The sequence below is a fragment of the Alexandromys fortis genome, unplaced genomic scaffold (genome assembly GCF_014885135.2).
Source record: "Alexandromys fortis isolate MF-2015 unplaced genomic scaffold, M_Fortis_MF-2015_v1.1 scaffold_6, whole genome shotgun sequence".
Taxonomy (NCBI): domain Eukaryota; kingdom Metazoa; phylum Chordata; class Mammalia; order Rodentia; family Cricetidae; genus Alexandromys; species Alexandromys fortis.
The window spans coordinates 18,484,899-18,511,188 of record NW_026067902.1 but is presented as its reverse complement, the minus strand read 5'-3'; the positions used below and the strand labels follow the sequence as shown (position 1 = coordinate 18,511,188).

Below are 26,290 nucleotides of genomic sequence, written 5' to 3'. Positions count from 1 at the left end.
CTCCGCTGTTCCATAACTACACACTACTCTTTCTTCCGTAGTTAAGAGGTTGGGGTCAGATGATCATTAAGTACCAGGAAAAGTCTGTATTTTCAAATTCTTTACCTTGAAGCTATAGATCTCATTGTAGCAATCAGCACTTTTCAGAAACCAGGTTATATTCAAAGACAGATCACAAGGCTCTCCATCAACTATGAAAGAAGAAATAAGTGTAAATACAAGAGAATTACAAAAGAAGCATTCCTCCAGCATAACTCTATTAACCTATGGCCTATTTATTTTCCACCCTAAACTGAGATACTCAATATCCCTTCTTTAAACATAAGGAAATCAAGTCATACAAGCAAAAAGAAGTGTTTGTTCTTTCTTTCTTGGTGTTTGTTTTGAGGCAGGATCTCATTGTGCAGCCCAAGCTGGCCTCAAATTCACTTCCATCCCTCCATCTCAGCCTCCCAAGTGTTGAGATTACAGGAGTGAGCTAGCGTGCTCAGATGCCCAAGTAGCCTTTAGATAGTATCACTGCTCCTTCAGAAACGGTAGCTAAGCACATTTTCTTTCTTTAACTCTTTTGGAAATTTAGGTCTATTTCTATGTCCCAAACCACTGATCTTATATTGAAAAAAAAAACTAGGCATGATAAGGCAATCCTAATCTAAAACTAGGCTTTTATTATTCAAGTATTTACCAAGCAGAACACACATATACAAAGGCTGAATAGTTAGGTTAAGAATAGAATGGAGAAAAGCAAATGATCAAAGATCGTTTTAAAAAAAGGTCACAATCTTACTGGAGAAATACAATATAACAGTATCAGGGATAGCATAATATTCATGATTGTTAAATGGTGTTTTAAAGAGATCCACTGAGAGAATACTCATGGCTTAGCCTTGAAAGTCAGCAAGAATGCATAAAAGGGGCTGGAGAAATGACTCAGCAGTTAGAACTGAGTTCAGTTTCTAGCAACCACATGGTAGGAAGCTCATGGCCTTCTGCCACTCCAGTCCCAGGGATCTGTTATGATGCCCTGTCTAGACTTGTTGATTCCACCAGCCTAGCTCCAGGTTCAAGAGACCCTGTCTCAAAGAAAATAGTGGAGACCAACAGATATAGCACGACACTTGGCATCCTTCTCTGACCTGCACAGGCTCACCTGTACCTGAACATATACACACCATCGTACATAAACACATGACAAAACCCCACATAGTGTGGAACACAATTATTCTAAAGAACCCAAGCGTCAGTCTGAAGATGTAAGAAGGTACAACTGTCCTGAGAGGCGGGACAAGATACTACAGACTCCTCTGTGTAAACAAACCAAAAATAAACATGATGGCAGTGGGTTCTGCTAGCTGCCTGTAATTCTAGCACTTGGCAGGTATGAGCAGGAGGATCAGGTATTCAGGACCAACTTCAGCTACATGAGACTATTTCTAAAAAAAAAAAAAAAAAAAAACAAACAAAAAACAAAACATACACAAAAGAATAAAAATAAAAATGACTGCATTTAAGAATTTACTTTTGTTCACAACAAAAGAAAAACATCTAATTAAAACTTCCTCTTTGAGCCGGGATCTCTGTGAGTTCGAGACCAGCCTGGTCTACAAGAGCTAGTTCCAGGACAGGCTCCAAAACCACAGAGAAACCCTGTCTCGAAAAACCCAAAAAANAGAGAAACTCTGTCTCAAAAAAAAAATAAAAAAATCTTAGTAACATTCTGTAATTAAGCATCTGATTTGCTTTTTTTGTGCATATGTATGTTTAAAACTTCCTCTTTGAGCCGGGATCTCTGTGAGTTCGAGACCAGCCTGGTCTACAAGAGCTAGTTCCAGGACAGGCCCCAAAACCACAGAGAAACCCTGTCTCGAAAAACCCAAAAAAAAAAAAAAAAAAAAAACCTTCCTCTTTGATTTCTGCTGAGGAAGAAAAAATACTAAAGATTCCTTACATTTTGCAAGTGTAACATGAATAAGTATGACTACACTTAGGAAATCTACTTTCTCAGATTTATTTACTTTATGTGTATGTTCTGCTCACATCTATGACTGCATATCATATGCATCCTGGAACTAGAATTATGAACACTTGTGAACCACCACCTGGGGTACTGGGAACTGAACCTGGGTCTTCTGCAAGAACAAGTGCTCTTAACCACTGACCTATCACTCCAGCCCCAGGAATTTACTTTCATTCAGAGCAAAAGATGCAATCAGGAAGTTATAACCTACATCTTGAATACTAACACTTAGGAGGCAGAGGCAATCAGATCTCGATGAGTTCCAGGCCAGCCTGGTCTACATAGTAAGCTCCAGGACAGCCAAGGCTACCTAGAAAGACCCTGTCTCAAAAAGCAAACATTAATTAATTAATTAAAATAGATATTACAGTGAAGATATACAGTACTTATCCCTATCTCAAAAACAGAGCAACCCATGAACATTTAATTCCAAAAATAACATTTCAAAGCTAAAAGGGAAGTTTTAGTGCACATGGGACATTTAGCTCCAGATCCTGCAGTCATCTCACTAGACAAACTGGTTTTCTTCTACACAATCCCAACTTCCTTAATATCCCTGAACTAACTGTTCCTGGAAGCTTAAACACTCCCTTGGCAAACAGAAGATCTACTGAGTATCTGAGCCAGCAGTCTGACAAAACTCGGCCGTGTTTTCAGTAAACAGCTAACAAGCACACAAGAGTAAAACCAGTGATACTTCTGACTCAGAACAGGTTTAAAAATGATGCAAGCAATCAACCAACAAAATTAAATATAATACAGCTGTAATGTAATTAAATATATACATAATTTTCATAGATAAACACACATATATATACATTCTGTATAGCATTATAGTCAACATATGAATTCAATAGATTATACATTCAGTATGTAATATATAATACAAATACGTAATATAAGCTACAAATAATCGTGTATTTATACATAACATAGTAAACTGAAAAACAAAATAAAACGAAATTTTATACAAGTATTCTGAATGTCATTTATATTATGAATTCAGTTATACTAAATGTTTGTATCTAAACAGTGTCAAGCTATTAAATTTATGGACTTAAAATGTTTTAAGGGGCTAGGGAGATGGCTTTGTTGGGAAAATGTTTGCTTCCCACACAAGCATCAGGACCAGATTGACAGAGAGACCTTGTCTTAAAAAAAATAAATAAATAGGGTAGACAGGAAGTGAGGAAGACACAAGTAACTGAGCTCTGGCCTTCACATGCATATACACATGTATTCATACATGTATTATGTTCACTCACGCATACATGTGTATGTTCATCCATTCATTCACACGTACATGTGCGCACACGCACAAGCAGACTAAGGTAGAAAATAAGCTCAAAAAAAAAATGCAATTTAAAAACTCACATTTCAACAAGATGGTAGTATTTCTAAAAAGAATCTTTCCAAAACTAAAATAATTTTTCCCCTGCAAAGATAAAGAAAAGATAATTAGCATCAAGGCATTTTGATTTTCAAGACAGACTATGAATACCTAAATTTATAAAATATTCAAATTAATTTTCTTAATCAAAAGGACAACACCACCTTTTCTTTTAGTGAAGGTCAATCACATTCAAACTGTTGGCTCTCGCCTCTCAGGGTAGTCCTGATTTCCTACCCACAGGTCATAAAGCAGGGACTATCAATGGGAAGCTGCTACAAATCTCAACTTAACTTGAAAGCATCATCGTAGGGCAAAGGGGGCATGATTGCCAAGGCCTGCACTCCTGAGATGGACAGTTCCTTTTCTTCACTCACTAACCATTCCTAACAACCACCACCCACAGCTTTCAAATAACCTTTGAATAGTTTCACTTTTAAATTTCAAAGGACCCAAGTACTAATTATTTCAGTAACAGACAATTATAATTCAAAACCCAAAACCTTTGCCAAAATGAGTAAAAGCTGCAAAATTTGCGATGTAAATGTACAATGAACAGGACAAAGGCAAAACAAAAAAAGTCAACAAAACAGTTAATGGTTTTTAAAGCAGTTCTTGCCCAAAATCTGGGTTTTGTGGTTCAAAACACTACTCTGACTCAAATGAGGTCTTCAAACTGGGAGGGGAATAGGTCAACCTATCAGTTAACAACCCAAACGAAAGACTATCCTTGCCACATTGCATTTGAGAGTTTCCATTCTGGCAGTTCTCAAGTTAAAACGCATTTTTAAAAAAATCCCTATGTCCCCTAATCACAAAAACACTTCGAAGTTTAAACCCAATCAAGCCATCTCATCCGCAGAAATATTTTTACAACAGAATTAAAATTAAGACACTAGAGTTAAGAACTCCTATTTATCTGTCCCTTTCATCTACGCCTAGGTAACTGGATTTTGTGACATTCTAACTGAAAGAGAAACCATGGACCTGTGCATCAAGTTTCTCTGAAGTTCGGCGCTCAAAGTTCTGACTTTCCCCGTGAGAAGCCGCTTGGCTCCGACACTCCTCTCAGCTAGGGCAAACTGCGCTGCTCTTGGCTTAAGCAGGAGAGACCCTGGCCGCACACTCTGGGTATCCCACCCTCTTTGGAAACCGACTTTCCTGAAACCATCCTGGACCAAGGGGGCCACCGTAGCCCCACCTCTCATCCCCCTCCAGGCTCAGTAGCGACTCCAACACTCACCGACGGCATCGGAATGTGCCATTTTGATCTATCCGCGGCAAACACGGGTGCTGGTCCTGCACCAAAAAACGACAGTGGGAACGGCTGTGCCCCCAAAAGAAGAAAGACGACAGGAGACACCTGAAGCCACGCAGCTATCGCCATCTTCACAGCCATGAAGCGACTACCCAAAGCATTGAGCCTCCTTCCGGCTGACTAGTCCCGCCTTCTTCCGGCTTGTCGCACCCTCTTCCGGCTCTGCTCTGTGGGCGTGATTATCCGGGTCCTTGAAACTACGGCTCTTCCCTCCGAACGTCAGAGCGCGCCAGAAACTTTATGTCTACTGCGCAGGCGTCCTCACGTCTGAACCCAAGCGTCGCCTAAGGCTAACTATCGAAGCGTTTGAGGTCCGCTACTTCCCTCTGATCTTCTGCTATTAAAGGAACTTAGTGCGTTCAAGTCTCTGCTCCTCCCGCTTTTTCCCCCCCGCACCTCATCCTTTCCAGATGAAGGTCAGGCGCCGGTCAGAAGTCTGTAGAAGCGCGCGCACTGGATGCATGATTGACATCCAGCAGTAGTTCTTCGGCTGTGGAGCTGTGGAAGCAGAGCCTGGAACTTGGCAGGGCTGGAATAGAAGCGGTTCATGAGCTTCAAAGTCCCCTTTAACCACGAAAGACTGCAGATCAGCTGCAGCAGTTTGCCCGGCGACATCAGCGTCCAGCAGTGATCAAACGGCAGTCCCCACTCAAAGCTAAAAGTGGAGAGAAACTGGGGCAGCTTTCGGTTTCACAGGGTGACAGTCACTGAGACAGACCCTGGGGCTGTCTCGGTACTTCCTGTTTCTCACGCTCTAGACTTTAACCTTTTTGGGCTCTCTGCTTGCACGCCTCCTCGGCCACTCTCAACCAGTATTTACCAAGTATCTCCCAGTAGACGCTCTGGTTTGCGCCTGAGAAAAATTCCCGGAGAAAAAGTCAAGATTTGTCCCTCGCCCCTTAAACACCTGGAGAGGACTCTTCTTTCCCATAAATTTGACTGTGATGAAGTACGGGTCATGATTTAGCAAGTCTGTTTGTTGACTTCTTTTAAAAGATCGTCAGAGGCTGTGGCTTGAGAGTTAGGAGTCAGGCAGAGTTAACAGGGAAGCTATGGAAGCAACTGAGAAAGAGAAAATCAGGTAAAGGCCAATTTCTCCCGGAGGAACTTACTCCAAAACAACCTCTTAGCTTTGAAAGCTTCACTTAACGTTTTAATGGCACTTCCTTGAATGCTTGATACTCGCTTTGTGCTTCTTTCCTGCTTCTGCTGGAGAGTTGAGCAATGTTAATAGCTAACCTCTCGAAGTACTTCCAGGAGGGTTAGGTAACTTTAACAGTGAAAAGGTTGTCTTCCAAACTCTTAAAAGTGACTTTTAAGCGCGCTTCATTCCTCCTTTAGGTGGTTCCATCTCTTCCTGTGCCGCTCCACAGCTCCTTCAAAACTGGAAACCGAAGTCTGCAAGGCCTCCTAATGCTTGCACACACTTGATTAAGAAAAGCAGTATCAACAGACCGAGTTTAATGAAGGGTTTCATTTTTTACCACGCTAAAATACTTTTTTGGCATGGCTAAGTGTTTCTGCCTATCCAGGCTCGTTTTCATAGTTCGGCTTCCTTCAAATTTATGGACATGCTAACTGCAGTTGCAGGAAGACACACCTCTTTACCAAAACCAGCACTCCCCCTCCGCCTGGTAGCTTATAATTGTTTTAACTAACTGAAATACATATATATTCAAGTAGTAGTGTACTTCTTTTTACATTCTATTCCAGATGCAATACTTCTGGAAACTTGGTTTGAAAGGATATTAATCTCTCTATTGTTGGAATCCTCAGTTTTGCCTTTTATGTTTGTTCCTATTCTGATGCTTAGCAGCTGGCAAATACTTTTCTGAGAGGATGTGGAGCCTTGTCTGTGGTTGCCTGTTAGACTTTAGCAGAACATTTAGGCAGTCTATGGCTTCTTCAGGTCTAACCTCTCAGGAAGTAAATGCCCTGAAAATAGGCGAGGAGGCCGTTTGGCTGTTTTGGATTTAGATTTCAGATTTTAGTGTTGTGGTTATTATTTTTAAAGCTCCCTGCCTCATAATTGGCAGTGCCCTTTTCCCATGGCTTTCAGACGAAGCCCATGAAGATGCTCTGGTTCAGTTTGGTAGTTTTACAAAAGGATATTGTTCTGCTGCATAAATCCTGTTGTCCCGTGAAGTCTGAAGTGACAGCAGTGATGGAGTTTTGCAATGCAGAGTAAATTCCAAGAGTTTATACTATATAATTAGGAAAGGTACAAACAATGAGCTCACAGATGTTATATAAAATGTATCTCTTAAAATGTCTTCTTTAGTGTTGAAGATGAAGCTGTGGATAAAACCATTTTCAGAGACTGTAGCAAGATTGCTTTCTACAGGTAAGTAAATAGACCACCCAGAAAACATTCCTGTCAGTATTTCCAAATTAATTCCACTAAGCTTTTGAGAAATGGGGGCAGGCGGGGGGGGGGGTGTTAAGAAGATGATCTTTAGGAAAACTAATGAATCATTTTATATACTTATTACTACTAAATAATTTAAATTGTATTTTTTTTTGGTCTTGGTTTCTTTATGTAGCCCTGGCTATCCTGGAACTTGGTCTGTAGACCAGGCTGGCCTCCCAGGTGCTGGAATTAAAGGTGTATACCACTACCACCCAGCCTGTATTATTTTTGAAAGCTAAAATATTCTTAAAATGTGCACTTTCAAAGATAATACACTGACCTGGCTTGAAAATCATATACGGTACATATTGAAAATATTACTCCTGCCTCTACTTCTCCATCATCTTGTCCCTTCAAGTCAGCATATTTATTAATTTCTTATCTATTCCTCCAGTATTTTTCACAAATACATATATTCTTTTTTTTTTCTTTATACCTGGAGGGACAGCGTGGGTGCTGGGAACCGAACTCTTATATTTTTGGTTGTGAGCCTAGCCTTTAACGGCTGAGCCATCCCTCCAGGCCAAATACATATATTCTTATATCACCTCTTTCCTTACACCTACAAATAGATTTCTATATGCATTGTTGTGTGCCCCTCCCCCCGCTTTATATATTTAGTCGGGACAGCTCCCCTTCAGTACATGGGCGTTTCCCTCTACTTTGTGCTCATGGTATCTCACTGGGTAGATGCTCTATAATTTATTTTGTTCTAGACCCATTTGCTAGAGCCTCAGATTGTGACTTCTTTTTAATCTTTTGCTCTGAGAGTGTTAGCATATGCAGAGATGTGTATGTTATTCTCTATACCTGCAAGTGATTTGTAGGAGTGGAGCTGGAGATGTGACTCCATATCTTGTGCAAGGCTCTAGGCCTGATCCTCAGCACTAAGGAGAACAAAACAGCAAAAACAAATGAACGAACAACAATAAAAAGTAGGATTTCTAGGAATTTGGTAACTGGATCAAAGAGTAAATACAATAGAAATGTGTTAACTATTGATATATTTCCCTCTGTGGGGATCTTTTATACTTACTTTAATATTTTTGAGGATATTAGCCTAGAAAAAAGTGCCTTTAAAATCATCTTTTAAAACGTCTAGTTTGGTGGGATCCGTGGATTAGTTGGTTCAAGAGCCTGATTTTTACCTATTTTTATATGGTTTTGAACCTGAAATCATGTAAATTAATTTTTTGTTTGTTTGTTTAATTTTGTTTTTGTTTGTTTATTATTTTGGACATCGTCTCACTCTATAGATCTGACTGGCATTGGACTGACAACAGCCTGCCTGCTTCTGCCTTCTGACCTGAGATTGAAAGTGCTATGCCCCATGCCCAGCAAAAATTGTTTCGTGTATTTTTAAGTCTCTATTTCAGTCATTCTCTGTTCTAGGGGAAAAAAAGATGTCGTTTTAACTCAAAACAGTTATTTTAGAGGAAGGTACCTTGTTAAACCAATAGCCCACACTGAATTTCCACAAGAATCCATGAATTACTACTAAAGTTCCATTTCATGAAAAGGAGGAGAAAATTTGAGCTCATAAAAGTTATCTTTCAAGTTTGGGATGGGGAAATGGCTTAGTAGGTGAAGTACTTGCAACAAGACCTGAGTTTAATCCCTAGAACATATTATAAAACTACCAGTCATGAGCACTTGCAATCCCAGCCCTGGGGAGGCAGAGACAAACAGATCTCTAGGCCCTCCTGAGCAGCCAGCCTAGCCTGCTCGCCTAATCCCATGCTAGTAAAAGACACTGACTTAAAAATAAAAAGAACAGTCTCTAAGGAATGATACCTGAGGTTGTTTCCTGGCCCCCCACTCACATGTTCATATCCCTATATAGGCACATACACCTGTACATGTACACACACATAACATATACAAAAGAAAGGAAATATGTAATATGTCCCAATTTCTCAATAAACAAGACAAGATGCCATTCTTGAGCAGTATTATGTTGAAATTAATGTTATTTTAGTGATAATTTTACTAGAACACTAGTAATATATTCTTGGTACTTTATAAGAGTATCAGTACTGTCTGTTCCAGTCACTTACTCTGATAGTCAATTTTACTGACATTGACATAATGATATAGTCTATTAGATACAGACAAGTAGCAAGCAGTTCTTATATAGCTGTATTATTTTGTTCTTATATTGCTTTTTATTGCTGTGATTAAAGACCATGATCAAGCCTGGCACACCTTTAATCCAAGCACTTGGGAGGCAGAGGCAGGCAGACCTCTGTGAGTTCGAGGCCAGCCTGGTCTACAAGAGAAGTCAGGACAGGAACTCAGTGCAGGAACCTGAAGCAGAGACCATGGAGGAGTGCTTCTTACTGATTATCTCCCCCCCCCCCCCCCCCCCCCCCGCTTTCTCAGCTACCTTTCTTAAATCACCTGCAGCATCACCCATGGTGGGCTGGACCTTTCCACATCCATAAATTAATCAAGAAAAAGCTCCCACATACTTGCCTACAGCCCAGTCTGTTGGAGGCATCTTCTCATTTAAGGTTCCCCCTTTCCAAATGACTCTAGTTTGTGTCAAGCTGACAAACTAATCAGAACAATACTCTGTATCTGTAGACGGCAGAAACAGCAGCTCTCCAAGAACCCCACCTACCAGGCATTGTTAGATGCAGTCACAACAGAACCAGACAGGACCAGCTTCCAAATCGTCAGTGAAGCAACTAAGGTGAGGTGGAAGAACAATTTACTTTTGTTTATTGGGATTGAACTATATTCATTTCTTTTTGTTTTTGTTTTTCAAGACAGGGTTTTTAATGTATCCCTGGCTGTCCTAGAACTCACTCTGTAGACCAGGCTGGCCTTGAACTCACAGAGATCTACCTGCCTCTGCCTCCCAAGTGCTGGGATTAAAGGTGTGTGCCACCACCACCTGGCAAATTATTTCTATGACAGCTATCTATGCCTTAGTAGCTTTGTTAGAGAAGAAATATTACACACATACACACACACACACACACACAGATCCTATATTAATTCTCTTTGAGGGAGGGCTGCATGCGGCCCAGTTGACCTCCAGCTTTTTATTTGACTGAGGCTCCTCTAACTCCCTACCTCCTTCCTCTGTCTCCCAAGTGCCACAATTACATGCTTCTGCTGCTGTATCCAGCCAGTCTTACCTCCGTAGTAATGTGAATATCAACGGAGAGATTGTCTGTGTATCACGTTTCTCTAGATGTTTTACATGTGTTATTTACTTTTAACTTGTAATGCACTTAAGACATGCATTGCATTGTCCCCAATTATCAAACAAGGAAAATGAAATCTAGGAAGACATTTGCCCTGTGTTACATAGCTTTAATTTTCTGTCTTTGACAGATTCTGCCAAAGATCCATACACTTTCCAGCTTTGTATTGTAGAATAGTTTCTCATGAAGCCTGAACAAGGGGCAGATTCAACAAATGTTCAAAATTCAAAATTTAGGTTGCCAAAGAACCGATAAGAGTGTTGTGTAGTAGAAAATCCAAGACATGATGATTCTGACTCTGAGCTTTTTCACTAGCTGGTCACCATAGCTCCTACAAAGTAAAGAAATTTCAGTAGGATATTCTAAGGACTTTTGTCTCACCTTTCAGTTGATCACACTGCTTCATATGTGTCACAGAGATGGGTCAGTTATGGAATTATTTTGAGCTGGACCAGAAAGTGAGACTGCACAAGTCCTAACCCTGACTTTCAGTACTCCTCCACCTCCTAAGCGCAGCTTAAGCTTCTAGAGCCTCTCAGACCAATATGCATTAGCTGGTATTTCTTGAAACAGAAACAGTTTCTTAAGACTGTGGTCTGGGTCCACTAACCGCTCACAGTGACTCCACTAACTGTCCAACTGTTGCCAGTTCTCGGCCAGTTGAACGTTGTGTGAAAACTCCCTGTGACTGCACAGCTCCCGTTGTGTAATGCTGTATTGAGGAAATGCAACAGAAAACAGGATAAAAATTATCCCACAGTGTTGGAGGAGGTTCTCTAGGACCTTAATTTAGAAACTACTAATGTGCCACAAACTCTACTCCCAGATTAGTGACCCCACAAGAGACTTTCCAGGAAACTTTGGGCTTACCACCAGATGTCAGGCACTTCCTTGTCTTGTTTTTTCTGATAATTTTTTAATTTCCTTGTTCTCTTCATTGTATCTGACTGCAGCAAGTTGTAGTGGCCATGATCTGGAAATAAAACCCTTATCAATCCTTGTGATGGCTGAGTGTATAGAACCTGTTGAACAATCCACTATCATAACAATGCCAAAGCAGCCAGGTGGTGGTGGCGCACGCCTTTAATCCCAGCACTCAGGAGGCAGAGGCAGGCAAATCTCTGTGAGTTTGAGACCAGCCTGGTCTACAAGAGCTAGTTCCAGGACAGCTAGTACTGCTACACAGAGAGACCCTGTTTCAAAAAACAAGAAAACAAACAAAAAAAAAAGTGAAGGCAAAGAAAATAAGGTAGAATTACTTCAAATACCATAAATAAACCAAAATTCACTTCTTAACATAGCTTGACACCAATTCAGTGAGTGCTAGACTCCTGCACATGCTTCCTTATGTTGTAAGAGATCATTCTTTTCTCTTTGAATCCTAAACATTGAGAGGCAAGGTAATTCAAGTCACGTGCCAACCAGAGCCCAACAGATCTGGATGACCTCCAAAAAGAAGACTTTAGAGTGCAGAGGGGCCCAGAGAATGGATCTTAACACAAGACAGCACATGGCTCAGAAAGGAGCCAGGAAGTCCATCAAGAAAGAGCAAATTATCCAAAATGTCAGCAGAAAAGCCCCCAAGACTGAGAACTTTGTAGCTACTTAAAGCATACTCCACGTTCAAATATCAAGACTGTATTGGAATCTGTGTAATCTGATCTCAAGCAGATGTATATTTTAAAAAGTCACCCTGAAATTCTGCCTAATTACATTTTAATGTTCAAGTGAGATGTTCAGGTAACTAGAGGGATTAGGATTCCGTGCCCTCTTTTGGTTTGATGGACAGTAAAGATAATACTCTTCAGAGGTAATCTGAGAAGTTGTCAGTACTTTCTAACCATCTCATTGCATAGGAACAGGGTCAAAGGTCATTCCTAGGCTGAGACAAATGTATTAAGGACGTGGTCCAGAGATTTAAAACAAGCTGCGTATGTGCATCTGATAAGAATGAAAGCTTTTTTCTTTCAGGTTCAGAGAGACAAAGTCCAGAATCTAAGAGGATCATATTCAGCTCACAGCTGCACTTCTCCAATTGCACTGAGCAGGCAAATTCTGACAAACCAGGAACTCCTTGTGCCTGCCTGCCCAGCTGCCTAACCCCACACTTTTAAAACCTTAAATGATTGACTTCAGAGTTTGACTTCTTGTCAATTTTGAAGTCTAGTTCTTTTTCCCAAATCCACTCCTAATAAGCAATGAGGAAACAGAATCAAGCTTTAGCAATATTCTCTTAGTTTGCTTTGGCTGCATAACAAAATACCAAAGACCGAGTGACTTAAACAACAGACTTAGTTTTCAAGAAGCCAACACCCACATCAGGAAATGGCTCTCTTTCTGGCTTACAGACCTCATATCCCACATGATTGGAAAACACAGGCAAAGCAAATTTTATTCTTTTCTTATAAAGGCAGTAATTCCATTCCAAGGACTCCCCCTCATGAGCTCTCATAGGCCTAATATCACATAGCAGTCAAAAATAGTACATTTGTAAATAAACAGGTAAATGTCCAATAAAGAAGCTGTTAGAAGAAAAAACTAAGGAAAATGACTAGAAAAGTGTTCACTTTAAAATTCTGTTCTGGTCTGATTTTTCCCTCCTACTGTTATCAACGTTTTGCCTTGAATGAAAACATGACACAGGTTGGACAGCAGAAACCGGCCTTTTGGCGCCAATACAGGGAAATGGATGTTGTCCATTAGCGAGGTTAGCTGGACTAAAGCTTTATCTTTAATGTACTTTATATTGATAACTTTGGTGTTTTCTGCTGATTTGATTAAATATTTGTAAGCATTTTTACTTTCTTTTGCAGCCTGTTAGCGTGGTTTCACCAGAGATGCTTCTAGCAGCTTCTTTGAGGATCCAAGTATATTGCTAAGCCTCTGTATGGAGCTACTCCTTGCCTCTTCATTTAAGTGGGATTAAGATGAGACTTTGCCAACTAGCCACCTCCTCAGCAGATGGGGCACAGCTGCTCCTTAGCAAGTGGTGTTCATCCTGAGTGGCCAACAAGCAGTTAATTGGGAACTGGCCAAACAGAACCATGCCTGGATAGGCTAATTGCCCTCCAGAAATGGGCTAAAAATTAGCAGGAGGTCACCATCGTTCTCCATGGAGAATCCATGCTTGCAGTTATCACAAATAGCTGAGACCATTAAAAAGAGCAAAATAGCACACTATAACATGCAAACAAATAAGCTGAAGACAGCTAACTTGTATATCTAGAAAAGGAGTATGGCATGCTTGGGCTCAGGTTGTAATGCCGCTAATCATAGCATAGTTTCCGTTCCCACCAGCTATTGCATAAGCACTGCTCAGAGTCTTTGCTGAGTTCCAAGGGAACTACTGTTCCTCCTCCTGACCTAATTGAGGGCTGCTATGACAAGATCTAACGCAGCCCTCTGGAGGAGCTGTAGGCAAGCTCATCTGGTGACCATCAAGGCTTTTCATAACTCAAATGAAGGTTTCCGCAGTAGAGTGAGGCATGTTGAAGCAGACATGTGTGGGTACAGCGGCATCTTGGCTGCAGTGTTCTATGTGGCTGAGGTATAGCTTCCACAAAGCCTTTTCTGAATTGTTCAAGGCAGCTGGTGTGCCATGGCAACAGCTGCCAAAGGAAGAAATGTTCAACTTACACTTAGGAGCAGCTGGGCATAAGGGAGAGATTAGTTATCAGCCAAAGGCTCGAAACTTCACACACACACACACCCCAAAAGGTCGCATAGCCTATCTAAACAAAAAGACAAAAACACGAGAGGTTGTTTACAATAAGGGCCCATTGTTTACATTTTTCTGTTTTGTTTTGTTCGTTTACAGTCTTAACATTATTTGATGATATTTAACTCACAGGCAGAAAAGATTGGGAAGAATCTCATCCAGGGTCATCTGGGGAGAAAGAGCTTCCATTGATAGCATGCCTCCATCAGGTTAACCTGTGTTGTGGGGCATTTTCTTAATTATTGATGTAGGAGAACTCAGCTATCTGTGGGAGATGGCATCCCTGGGCAAGTAGTCTTGAATTGTGTAAAGTAGATATCTGAGCAAGCCATGAAGAGCAAGGCAGTAAGCAGCACCCCTCCATGGTGTCTGCATCAGTTCCTGCCTCGAGTTCCTGCTCTGACCTTCATGGTAGACTGTAAGATACAATATAAAATAAACTCTTTTCTTATCAAGTTGCTCTTAGCAATAGTGTTTATCACAGCAAAAGATACTTAACTTATCCTCCTACCAATTCTTGAAGGCCCTCCTTAAGTCCCTTCCTCCAAGAGAGACTTCCCAGGCTTTCGCCTTGCACACATTAGTACTCCCCTTACTATTTTGCCACTAATTCTGTACTTGTACTTTTAGCTTCATGTAAATTTTATGTAGGTATCATCTTCTCTAAATTGCAACCCCTCTAGGAGTGTAGTGGTCACAATATTGCATATAAAATAAATGTTAGTTATTAAAAAGAACCACAAGACTGTATGTCTGGCTTGTGAGAAATAGATCATATGAGTTTCAGCTCTTTTTGTATTGGGGCATTTTCAAATGTTGGGATTCTAATGGCATATTCAGAACAACTCAAGTATGTGAAAAAGTGAGCATGTAAGCAGTCATTGTAGTCAGTTCTATAGCAGTCCTGTATTAGAGTGGCTATGAATGCATCTACAGCCACAGCACCAGCTGGTAGCGCTTCAGGACAGTATTACTGATACTGGGCCCTGACTGCTCTCCTATAGTCCCAGAGGCAAGGTGGTTCCAGTCGCATGGCTTTTCAAATGCTGCTGTTGTTTTCAGTGCCACCTGTCTTCTGCTTTCACAACCTCATGTCGTTTACACTACATTATGTGGCCTTTACGGCTGAGCCTACATCATAGCAGACATAATAACAATGTTGGTACCCATGTGTAACCAAAGCTCAGCAGCATGCTTCATGAAGAATTTACAGTAGACTAGTGATGTGGAATTCCCCTCTGTATACTGTGAATGTTTTTTTTTTTTGTCACCATTGGTTATTAAAGAAGCTGTTTCAGCCAATGGCTTTGTAGAGGAAAGCTAGGCAGGAAATTCGAACAGAGATATAGAGAAAAAGTAGGCAGAGTCGGAGAGACACCATGTAGAAGGAGACAGACGCCAGATCCTCACCAGTAAGCCACACCCTCGTGCTAATGTACAGATTAATAGAAGTGGGTTAATTTAAGATGTAAGAGTTAATAAGAAGACTGAGCTAATGGGCCAAACTGTGTTGTAATTAGTATACTTTCTGTGTGATTATTTGGGAAACAAAAGAGCAGTCTCCACCTACAGACTAGTATGATACATTTGGTTAAAAACTTGTCTCTAAGTCATCCTCTGATCTAGGTGCTTCGTTTTCTGACACAAATCCAGCCATTTCTGTTCCTGTGAGGTCTCTGCTGTTGTTCTGAGTATTATTTTTCAGGTTTTCTCTCTTTGTAGTTTTGTGTTGTTTCCATCCCTCTTGAATATTTTTCCCTAGATTCCCCAGCCCTTTGAGAAAGTTCCCTAGAAGCCTATTGTTTTTGCTGGCTGTAAAATATCTGTTGATTTTAGTTCAGTGAGCCTCATTTTATCCATGCTTAAGAATGGTAAAAATGCTTTTTCTCAATTCTTTTCCTGGGCATGATTCTTTCGTCTTTCATTCAGCTGGAGCCTGGCTACCCTGAATTTAACACCCAATCTTTTAGCACTTCTGTGCCTGGTCATATGTCCTGATTTTGTCAAGTCTGGTTGCAGCTTATGCAATTATCTAGTTTAATTATTAGCAGAGACCCCTTTTACTCGAAGATCCTAGTTTGGATAATCATGTTTACCTAGCCTCAGACACACAGATGATGTTTCTTGTGCTATAGCCTTAACCAAGCAAGTACAGGCATAGATTTGGAATGTGTTTTTGTTTTTGTTGTTGTTGTTGTTTTTGTTTGCTTGGGGTTTTTTTTTGGTTTTTTTTTTTTTTGGCCAGCATTTTTCAATTTGCTTAGCCTATGGTAATTTAAAGAAATGCTTTTCTAATTATTGTAATTTGACTATTAGAATAGATTATCACTGAGGTAACCTTTTGAAGCTACTCTTACACCTCTACTCCCAGGTTCCTCTCCGGGTTGAAGTTTATGGTATAGAGAAAAATATTTTCAGACTTAAAATCAATGAAGAAACGCCACTGAAACCAAGGTATGAAGTCCCTGATGTCATCACCAGCAAGCTAGAAACTGTAAGGTAAGCCGTGGGAAGGGTCTATTATGCACAACCTTGGCATGTTTTTTTAATCATAACTTGAATGCACCCCCTATTTTGTTTGTTCAAAGTTATAATCAGTTGGCTACAGGGTTAATATTTAATCATTTGGGGATATATTTATAAATTTTCTACATCACCTATTATGTTTTTCTTTATCTCCCATTCCAAAACTGTTTTGTCCCTCCAAATGAGAAGAGACAGAAATTTGGGCCAGCCCTGTTTCTCACAACAAAAATAGTTTATTAGGCAGAGGTTGGAACCAAGCAGAAGAAAAGCTATTTAATTTGCTCACTCAGATTAGCACCATGGCTCAAGAGATCTAATACACTAGCTAACTCTTACAGTGATTTATACAGCTAGACAGACTCACTTTTAATTAAGGGTGTTCTCGGAAGCCTAACGTATAATTTTACTTAAAGCCCCAGAGATGAATTAATGATTAGTATCTAGGTGAGAAAAATCTCTAGGGATTAAAGGATTTTTCAAGTACTCATAAAATTTCTATCAGTTCTCTGCAGACATTCGGGTAAAACATCAGTTGCATTGCCTGGTGATTCCTGTTGCTTTGTCACTGAAAGAATATAAGGTTAAGACAGATGCTTTAATTTCCTCCACATCCTACCACAGTTTTATGTAGGTTGTTTTCCATTGAAACACATGGTCCATGGATACTAAAGATTACATAAACACTGTGTGATAAGTATCGCTGTTGGTTCTGCTTCGGTTCCAACTACTTTTTGGGGGACCTTTCGCTACCAAAATAACAAAAACACTGAAAGCAGCCTTTGCCCTTTCCCAGGCCCCTTTCTAGCTAGAGTTTCTGATGTGGTTCACTTTCTGCCAATCATGTGCACTTAACAAAAATTTTCAGTACTATTGTACTTATCTGATCTGGCAACTGTAGACTGGCTATCAGGCCACTAATAGGGCCACAGGTCCCTAAGCTTGATATTCCAGCTAAGATGGCATGATCCTGGAGCTAAGCAGTAGCCACGTGACTTCTGATTTCTCTGTTTCTGATTGTAGTGGAGATATAAGTTTACTGACTGTCTAGTTATCCAGGTTTATGCTTGGAGCATTTACCGGAGAGCTAACCCATTGTCTAAACCCTCCTAATGATGTAATAGACAACCAGTTCTCTTTGGTAAATTACATTGTTTCTACTTAAAATAACCAGGACTGTTTCTGTTATTGTCAGTCCTGGTTGACAATCACAGTAGTTGATATGAGATTAACCAGCTGACACAGTTGGCAGTGAAGGGTACCATTGAAGGATAGAATACCAGTGCTGGGAGCAGAATTGTGTCTTCCTGTCCCCCAAATTTATATGCTGAAGGCCTCATCCCTAGAACCTCAGAACACAACTGCCTTTAGAGATGTATTAAAGTGATAGTTAAAACAGGAACATGGTAGTGGTGCCCTAATACATCCCGACTGCTCTCCCTGTAAACTCAGAAAACTCGGGTGACGCATACACAAGGATATTCAGTGACAAAGGCAGCCATCTGCAGGCCATGGAGTGAGGCCTTATGACAAGCCAACCTGCTAACACCTCGGTCTTAGAGTTTCAGAACTGTGAGAAAACGGGCTGCTAGCTAAACAACCCAGCCTGTGGTAATTTGTCATGATAACCCAGCAGCCTGACACAGAGGACTAAACCGCAGCATTCTGTGCTCTTGCTAAGTTTCTGGTGATAGTCAGCTGTACTGAGGGGCTTACTGAAAGCAAACCACATGGTGGGGATATAGCACATTGTGACTGCCACTCAGAGGAGACCTGGCTGACATCAGCCTCTCTGAAGCATTTGATGACATAAAACAACCACCTCAAGGTTTTAAATTCTGAACTCACAGCACTGTTAGAAAACCACTTCATTTCTATGACAATCTCATGTCCTATCTGGCTACAGATACAGACTCAGAGTTTTATATCACAAGTTGCTGAATTAAATCATAAGCTGAGTCCACAGCCTACTCAGATCTGTGATTTAGGGCATCAACTGCAGAAATTATGAATGCCAGCATTTGAGATTTGTATAAATATAAATTCCCAAATTCCAAGCTCCAAGGAGCCTTCCATTCCAGCAGAAACCCCTCTTCCTGCTCCTTTGTGAATGTTTCTTATGTACACTCACACTACACATGTGTGGTTGCCTGAGGAGGGCAGGAAACGGCATCGGATCCCCTGGAGCTGGAGTTACAGGCAGTTGTGATCTGCCAGATGTGAGTCCTCCCCAATAGCAGCTATCACTCTTGGCTGCTGGGACATCTCTCTGTCGCCTTCCTATTCCTTCTGATAAATTGTCCCTGTCATGCCTGAGCACAACGAATAGACCTCGGCTGAGAATGACTTTGCAAAGGGATTTCTGTCTTTGTTATGCCTCACCTTTACCAGCCTTCACTGCCTCCAAACCAGAGAGCCTATTACAGCCAGCCTCATGAGGAGAAGAATCACCTGCCTGGAGAAGTATGAGATTGTCATAGTGCCAGTGCAGCCGGGCGGTGGTGGTGCACGCCTTTAATCCCAGCACTCGGGAGGCAGAGGCAGGCGGATCTCTGTGAGTTCGAGGCCAGCCTGGTCTAGAAGAGCTAGTTCTAGGACAGGCTCCAAAACCACAGAGAAACCCTGTCTCAAAAAAAAAAAAAAATAAAAATAAAAAATAAATAAATACATAGTGCCAGTGCAATGACTCAGCAGAAACAGGTGCTGCCTCTAAGTCAGATGACCCGAGTTTGGGCCTTAACCCCTGTAAGCTGTCCTCTCATTCCGCGTTTGCACACCCCTACACATACACAACGGCACACAAAATAAAATTTTAATATCTAAGTTAAAAAATTAAAAATAAATAAGAATATTTAGATTCTGTGTGCCCAAGTGTCACTAGACTTTATAGACAGAAATGGTAATGATGATGAACATTTGGTTGCATTTCCAACCTGTACCAATTACTTTGAATGTATGATTTCACTTAATTTTTCCAAAATTTCTACTAGTTTTTAATTTTATGTATATTTCATAGACAAAGAATTAATCATAGGAGGTTGAAGTATATGGTGGAGTTATGTTCTGTCCAAGCTCTTTCCTTTCCTCTCCACAATGGCTCCTACTGTAGACCTACCTATTCCCTGTCATAGGAAGACTCATTCGGTGACCAACACTCCGAATTGCAAATCACGTAGACTCATGTAAACCTGTAGCAATTTATTTTTCTCTTCCTGCTCTATTGTCCAGACTGGTCTCGTGCTCAGGGGATGCTGGCAGCCTGATACTGACAGACGGAAAAGGCGACCTGAAGTGTCATATCTCAGCAAACCCATTCAAGATAGACTTGGTGTCTGAGGACGAGACTGTGCTCAGCATCAACTCCCTGGGCCAGTTATACTTTGAGCACCTACAAAATCCTCACAAGCAAAGGTATTTATATGTACATTACTTGACCCTTAAGGACCTACCTTAATAATAAAACTCTGTAAATACCAGCTACCTCAAACTCAGGTCCTCCTGCCTTATTGGCTGAGCTTTCTCCCCTCCCCCCCACACACAAAAAAATTGTTACTGTTCCTCTGTTTAAAAAAAAAAAAAAAACAGCTCCTTGCTTGTGCTCTCTCTCCTTCTGCTCCTGATTTGGACCTTGAGATTTCAGTCCGGTGCTCCAATGTGGGTCTCTGTCTCTGTCTCCTTTCATCGCCTGATGAAGGAAGGTTAATATTCAGGAGGATGCCTATATGATTTTCTTTGGGTTCTCCTTCTTATTTAACTCAGGACCGCGAGGGGTGCACCCATACACTGAGACAATGGGGATGTTCTATCAGGAACTCACCAAGGCCAGCTGGTCTGGGTCTGAAAAAGCCTGGGTCAAAACTGGTCTCGGTGAACATAGTGGACAAGGAGGACTACTGAGACCTCAAGAACAATGGCAATGGGTTTTTGATTCTACTGGACCTATTGGTTTCGTGGGAGCCTAGGCAGTTTCGTGGATGCTCACCGTACTAGACCTGGATGGAGGTGGGTGGTCCTTGGACTTCCCACAGGGCAGAGAACCATGATTGCTTTTTGGGCTGACGAGGGAGGGGGATTTGATTGGGGGAGGGGGAGGGAAAGGGGAGGCGGCGGTGGGGAAGAGACAGAAATCTTTAATAAATAAATAAATAAATTTAAAAAAAAAAAAAACAGTTGAAGAATGTGGTAGTTTGAGTAAGATGTCTCCATAGCCTCTGGCTTGAATACTTGGTCGCCAGTTGGTGGTGCTGTTTGAGGAGTCTTAGGTATAGTCTTGTTGAAGTATGTCACTGGAACCAGGCTTTAAGGGTAAAAAGACACACACCACCCCCAGTTCACTTTCTGCTTACTGCTTGTGATTCAAGATGCAACCCGCAGCTCCTGCTCCAGTTGTCAGGTCTGTTGCCTACGACCTCCACACCAACATCATGGACACACAGGAATCCTCCACCCAAATAAATGTCTCTTTCTGTTGCCTGGGTCACCGTGTTTCATCACAGCAACAGAGAATAACTGATAGAATATTTATATGATAATGACAGAGTAGTCAGAATTTTAGGTATTTTTATTTTCCCTTCTTTTCATTACTTTTTAATTTTTCCACAATGGGGATATATTAATTTTATGATAAGTAGTAAGATTTTCCAGTGCTAACATTTCAAAATAAAAATGTTACAATTTAAAAAAATCATGTAGAAATAAATAATGCGAAATGTTTCTGTAGGCCACATCACTTATTCTGATGATAAAAGCAGCAAGTGTAGACTGGGAGACCTTAAAACAACACTTGGTGAAAATGGGAGAGTCCTCTCTTCCAGACCATCCCAGTCTTGGCAGCAAGCACCTTTGCCCACCGAGCCAACTTCCTATCCCTCCTACCCTCACTGACCTTGAAGTTGCTATGCAGGCAACGATGACTGAACTTAGCCCTCTAAATCCTTAGAGTAGTTATGTGATGCCATGCCTGGCCTATAATGATGTCATATTTAATAAATGAAAGGATAGAATTTATGAAGACTTGGAAATGAGAGTTTTTGTTACTGCATTAAATCCTGCCAGTCTTCCTGTTGCCTGAAGCAACTTTATCTGTGTTTAAAACAGAGCTACCAAAGGGAACCAGGAGAGTGTGCCAGCTGACTCCTCTCAGGTAATTGAGATCTAGCAATTCACTCTTGATTTTCTTTAACACCCATGTAAGCATGTAGTGGATTCTGCTCCCCTCCTCTCCGGAAGGATGCTTGGTAAGTGTGCTGCTGTATGTAAAAGGGGATTTCTTGTCTTTGTCTGTTTGCTCACCTTAGCACCTTAGTCTTCTTTGTGTGTGTGTGTGTGTGTGTGTGTGTGTGTGTATGCCAAAAGTGGAAGCCAGAAATCAGTACCAGTGTCTTCCTCAAGTATTCTCTATTTACCTCTTATTACATTTCATTTCCTTGTGTATGTGTGTGTATGCGCATGTGTGTGTGCATGTGCAGTATATACGATGTGTACTATATCCATATATTTCTTTTGTTGGCAGGAAGGAACACAAAGGGAAAGGAGACAGGTAAATGCTAAAGAGCTAGGCAAGGCTGTTCTATGGAGAGACTAGCAATGCTCTTTTTCTTAATAAAATCTGTTGAAGACTGCCGCCTATAGGGCAGGCACTGTTAAAGAAATTGGTAGTTCATCATTAAACTGACTTAAGGTTCTTGTCCCTCAGAGTGTACCTCTTTTAAGCTGACCTTTTTCAGTTGACCTATGTAGATTGACGTTTCTTTCCTGCCCACCAGTTCCCACATAACCAATATGGAGACTTAATATTAATTATAAATGTTTAGCCGATAGCTCAGGTTTATTACTAACTAGACCTTACAATTTAAACTAACCCATTTCTATTACTCTACATTCTGCCACGTGGTGCTATGTCTCTTTCATCTTACACCTCCTGTTTCCTCTCCATGTCTTGTTGGTGACACCTCAAATTCTGTCCTCCTTCTTCCCAGCGTTCTCTCTGCCCCAAAAATCCTGCCTAGCCATTGGCCAATCAAGTTTTTTATGAACAATGAAATACATATTTACAGTGTACAAAGATGATTCCACAGCAACCCTAAGAACAAAGAAGGTTTTAAACACAGGGATAAGTGGTCTCACTTCTATTTTTAAAAGATTATTTTGCTGAGTTATGAAGAATAGACAACTAGAAGTCTTTTGTATTTGTGCATGTGGGTGTGGTATGCGCATGTCTGTGCACATGTGTACATGCATGCATATGTGAAGGCCAGAAGTTGTCATTTTCAATTACTCTCCACCTCGTATGGCAGTCTCTCACCTGCTGGGGTTTGTACGTTCCAGTGTAGGGGCGTGTGGATTAGAAAGATTAGGTCTGAGGAACAGAGATATGAAAGAAACACTGAGACATAGGATAGTACTGTGAGGGCAACTCAATTAATACTGAATCTGCCTGCATTTATTTTCTGTATGTTTATATACCCCAATCCAAAAAGGAGGGAAGAAGGCAAAAGACTGCTTTAACATGACACAAAGGACAATCAGAACAGTTACTTGTTTCAATTCTTAAGACATCAAGGCACTATTTCGTGAGTTAAGCATTCTGATGTTTTGGGCAGGATATGCAGCAAATATACCTTAGACAAAGTATCCTGTATGCAGTCACTCCCTTGGTCAAACCTCCTGTTTTAAAATGAATGGAAAAAATATATATATAAAAAAATAAAATGAATGGGGCAGGAATAGGCTTAAATTCTCTGACCTTTGGTCTGGTTGGAACAGACCCACCTCTATGAGCCATCTTAATGTCCAATACACCAAGTAGCCACACCCTAGGTCAGGATATCTTATTTGTAGCCACACTTGTTGTCAACAACTTTGAAAGAGTAAAAACAAGCTCAAACTCTCTAACCTTTAGTCAAGGTGGAACAAGACTCACATCTGTGGGCCCCCACACTCACCTGAACTCAAAATTTAACTAATTTAGCTAGTGTGTCAGGCTTTCTTTTGGACCACCGGCCAGCTCTCAAATCAAGGCACAGAGACTTATTAGTTTTGAGTGCTCGCCTTATCTTGGCTCTTATTTCTTGATAGCCCTTTTAACTTAAATTATCCTGTTTCTCTTCATCTATGTTTTGCCTTGGGGTTTTTTACCTTTCCTTCTGGATATCTTACTTTCACAGCTTCTCATGTCTAGCTGGCTGGCGAGTTCCTGCCTTCTGGCTGCGGACATATCACTCTCATTCTCCCTTGTTCTCCTTCTTCTCTTGAGCCTAATTTTCCCCTACTTATTCTCTTTCTACCCACCAGCCCGCCTATCCTTCTCCTGCCTAGCTGTTGGCTGGTCAGCCTTTTATTAGACCAATCAGGTGTCTTAGGCAGGCAAGGCGAAACAAATGCAGCATGCCTTTACATAATTAAACACAGCACAAACAAATGTAGCACATCTTCACATCGTTAAAGTCATATTCCACAGCATAAACAGATGTAACGTATCTTTGCCTAGTTGAAATATTCCACAGCAAGCTCGTCTTCTAGTCAGCTTGTCTGGGGATCACGTGTCTGCCTCCCTAGTGCAGTGCACTATGTCTACCCAACATTTACAGGGATACTAAGGATTGAACACAAGTCTCCACACATTTAACAGCAAGTGCTTTACCACTGAACTGTCTCCCCAGGATTCTGTAGCCCATGCTGGTCTGAAATACATTATGTAACCCAGACTGGCCTCCAACTCACAGCTATCCTCCTGCCTCAACCTCCTGAGTGTGGAGGTTCTGTGTGTGTGTACCAGCATACCTGACTGTTTGCAATGATGAAAGTATTTCTGGTGCCCTAAGGACAAAGTTTATTTTTTCCCTTTGGTTTTTCAAGATAGGGTTTCTCTGTAGCTTTGGAGCCTGTCCTGGAACTAGCTCTTGTAGACCAGGGTGGCCTTGAACTCACAGAAATCCGCCTGCCTCTGCCTCCCAAGTGCAGGGATTAAAGGCATGTGCCACCACTGCCCGGCAGTTTTCTTTTTCTTAAGGCTCATCTGTATTGATGAAGATGAGAAAGCTGTTTCAGAGCAGAGAGGGTGAGTGCATGACTATGGACTGCATTGTGATGACGTGTCACGTCCACTGGGAGATAGCTGATCAGATAGCTTGAGTCGAAGTTTTAAGTTACTGATCCTGTCACATATGTTACTAACCATCGCTATAGGAAAGTTTTCACTGTTTGAGGGAGTTCTCAGACTGCAATGCTTATGCTGGGCCCCAAGGTAGCACAGTCACCACATCAGGCTGCAGATGTCACTTTGGAGAAGCACAGGCTCGCTGTACAGAAGCTTTGATGATGAAGAAGGAAGCTAGAAATGGACAGTTCACTTTTAAGCAAAATTTCTTTCATACAGTTTATATTTTCCTCTTTCTTATGTAAAATGGAGAAAGCTGTAGCTATAGAAAAAGGCAAGCCCCGAGAAATCATTGCCTTCCCATTTATCTGACGTCTCAAACCAGCATGGACATACACGTGATCGCAGAGGGGAAACTCAGTAAAAACAAGTGTCTGCTTCCGGCCTCTCAAAACGCACCTATGTTGGGCCAGGAAGATGGCCCAGAGGGTACTACCAACATTATGGCCTGAGTTCGACCCTCAGAACCCACATGGGAAAATGAGAGCTAATTCCTTGGGTTGTCCTTTGACCTCTACATGTGCACGGTGGCTTATTCACCCTCTGACACATGAACAATAAATACATAAGAGTGAGAAGAAATTAGAACTTACTGAAGTTATTAGATTCTCAATGTTTTACCTCATGTGTTCACGTGAACACTTTTCCTTCTAGGCAGCTAGTGGTGGTGCACGCCTTTAATTCCAACACTCAGGAGGCAGAAGCAGGCTGATCTCTGTAGTCTGAGGTCAGCCTGGTATACAGAGTGAGTTCCAGGACAGCCAGGACTACACAGAGAAACCCTGTCTTGAAAAATCAAACAATTTTTTCCTTTTATTTCTTTTATATGCAAAAGCTACATTTTCAAAATACCATTGTATTTTAGTTCATATAAAAATGTTTGTGACAAATGATGAGGCAGTTCCTCAAAAAATTAAATAGAGAATTGCAGTAAAACCCAGTAGTCCTGCTTCTTGTATGGACTTCTTGTATGTGAGGGCACTGCAGCACTGGTCACAGTAACCATAAGGGGGAGGAACACAAGACCAAACCAAAATGTGATCTATACAAACAATGAAGTCGTATTTGGACCTAAAAATTAAAGTTCTGACGTGTGCTACAAAATGAATAAAACCTGAAGACAACCTGTGAAGTAAGCCAGTCACGAAAGAACAAACACTGTGCGATTCTACTTTATGAGGTGACTGTAGTTGAATTCATAGAGTAGAAAATAGAGCGGTTTTGCCAGGAGTGCAGAGATGGGGAAATAGAGTTGTTATTTTGCAGGGAAGTCCAGCGTGGGCAGATGAAAGACTTGTGGGGCTGGATGCTTGAGAATGGCCTTCATCACACCACAGAGCAAAAGTACTTGGTGACACTGGGCTGTGTGCTTGGAAGTGGTTAAAAGATAAAGTGTATGTTGTGTCTTTTAACACAGTAAAAAAGATTCATAAGAATGATTATTGGCTTTTATAGAAAACACAAATTTAATTTATTAAATATATATTATAAACTGATCTTCAAAACTATGAGAAACTCGTTTCTTGGTCTTTTTTTTTTCC

General features: G+C 41.1%; 2 protein-coding genes across 5 annotated transcripts in view; one reads left to right on the top strand and one right to left on the bottom strand.

Moving 5' to 3' along the window:
- Tmem87a (transmembrane protein 87A) overlaps positions 1 to 4,825 on the bottom strand; it is a 52,542-nt gene extending 47,717 nt beyond the window's left edge. For all 4 annotated transcript variants that reach the window (XR_007590005.1, XM_050131777.1, XM_050131790.1 and 1 more), the window contains exons 1-3: positions 4,651 to 4,825; positions 3,392 to 3,452; positions 106 to 191 (exon numbers count right to left, since the gene is read on the bottom strand). Coding sequence is in view for 3 of the 4 variants with exons in the window: in XM_050131777.1 (XP_049987734.1) it covers positions 106 to 191; positions 3,392 to 3,452; positions 4,651 to 4,806 (303 nt within the window). In the remaining variant the exon portion in view is untranslated. The remainder of the gene's footprint in view (positions 1 to 105; positions 192 to 3,391; positions 3,453 to 4,650) is intronic.
- Positions 4,826 to 5,658: 833 nt separating this feature from the next.
- The window catches only part of Ganc (glucosidase alpha, neutral C), a 54,530-nt gene continuing 33,898 nt past the window's right edge, over positions 5,659 to 26,290 (top strand). Inside the window, exons 1-6 of the mRNA XM_050132748.1 lie at positions 5,659 to 5,806; positions 7,007 to 7,069; positions 9,722 to 9,830; positions 16,440 to 16,567; positions 19,820 to 20,002; positions 21,689 to 21,734. Of these exons, the coding sequence (XP_049988705.1) occupies positions 5,778 to 5,806; positions 7,007 to 7,069; positions 9,722 to 9,830; positions 16,440 to 16,567; positions 19,820 to 20,002; positions 21,689 to 21,734 (558 nt within the window). The 5' untranslated portion in view covers positions 5,659 to 5,777. The remainder of the gene's footprint in view (positions 5,807 to 7,006; positions 7,070 to 9,721; positions 9,831 to 16,439; positions 16,568 to 19,819; positions 20,003 to 21,688; positions 21,735 to 26,290) is intronic.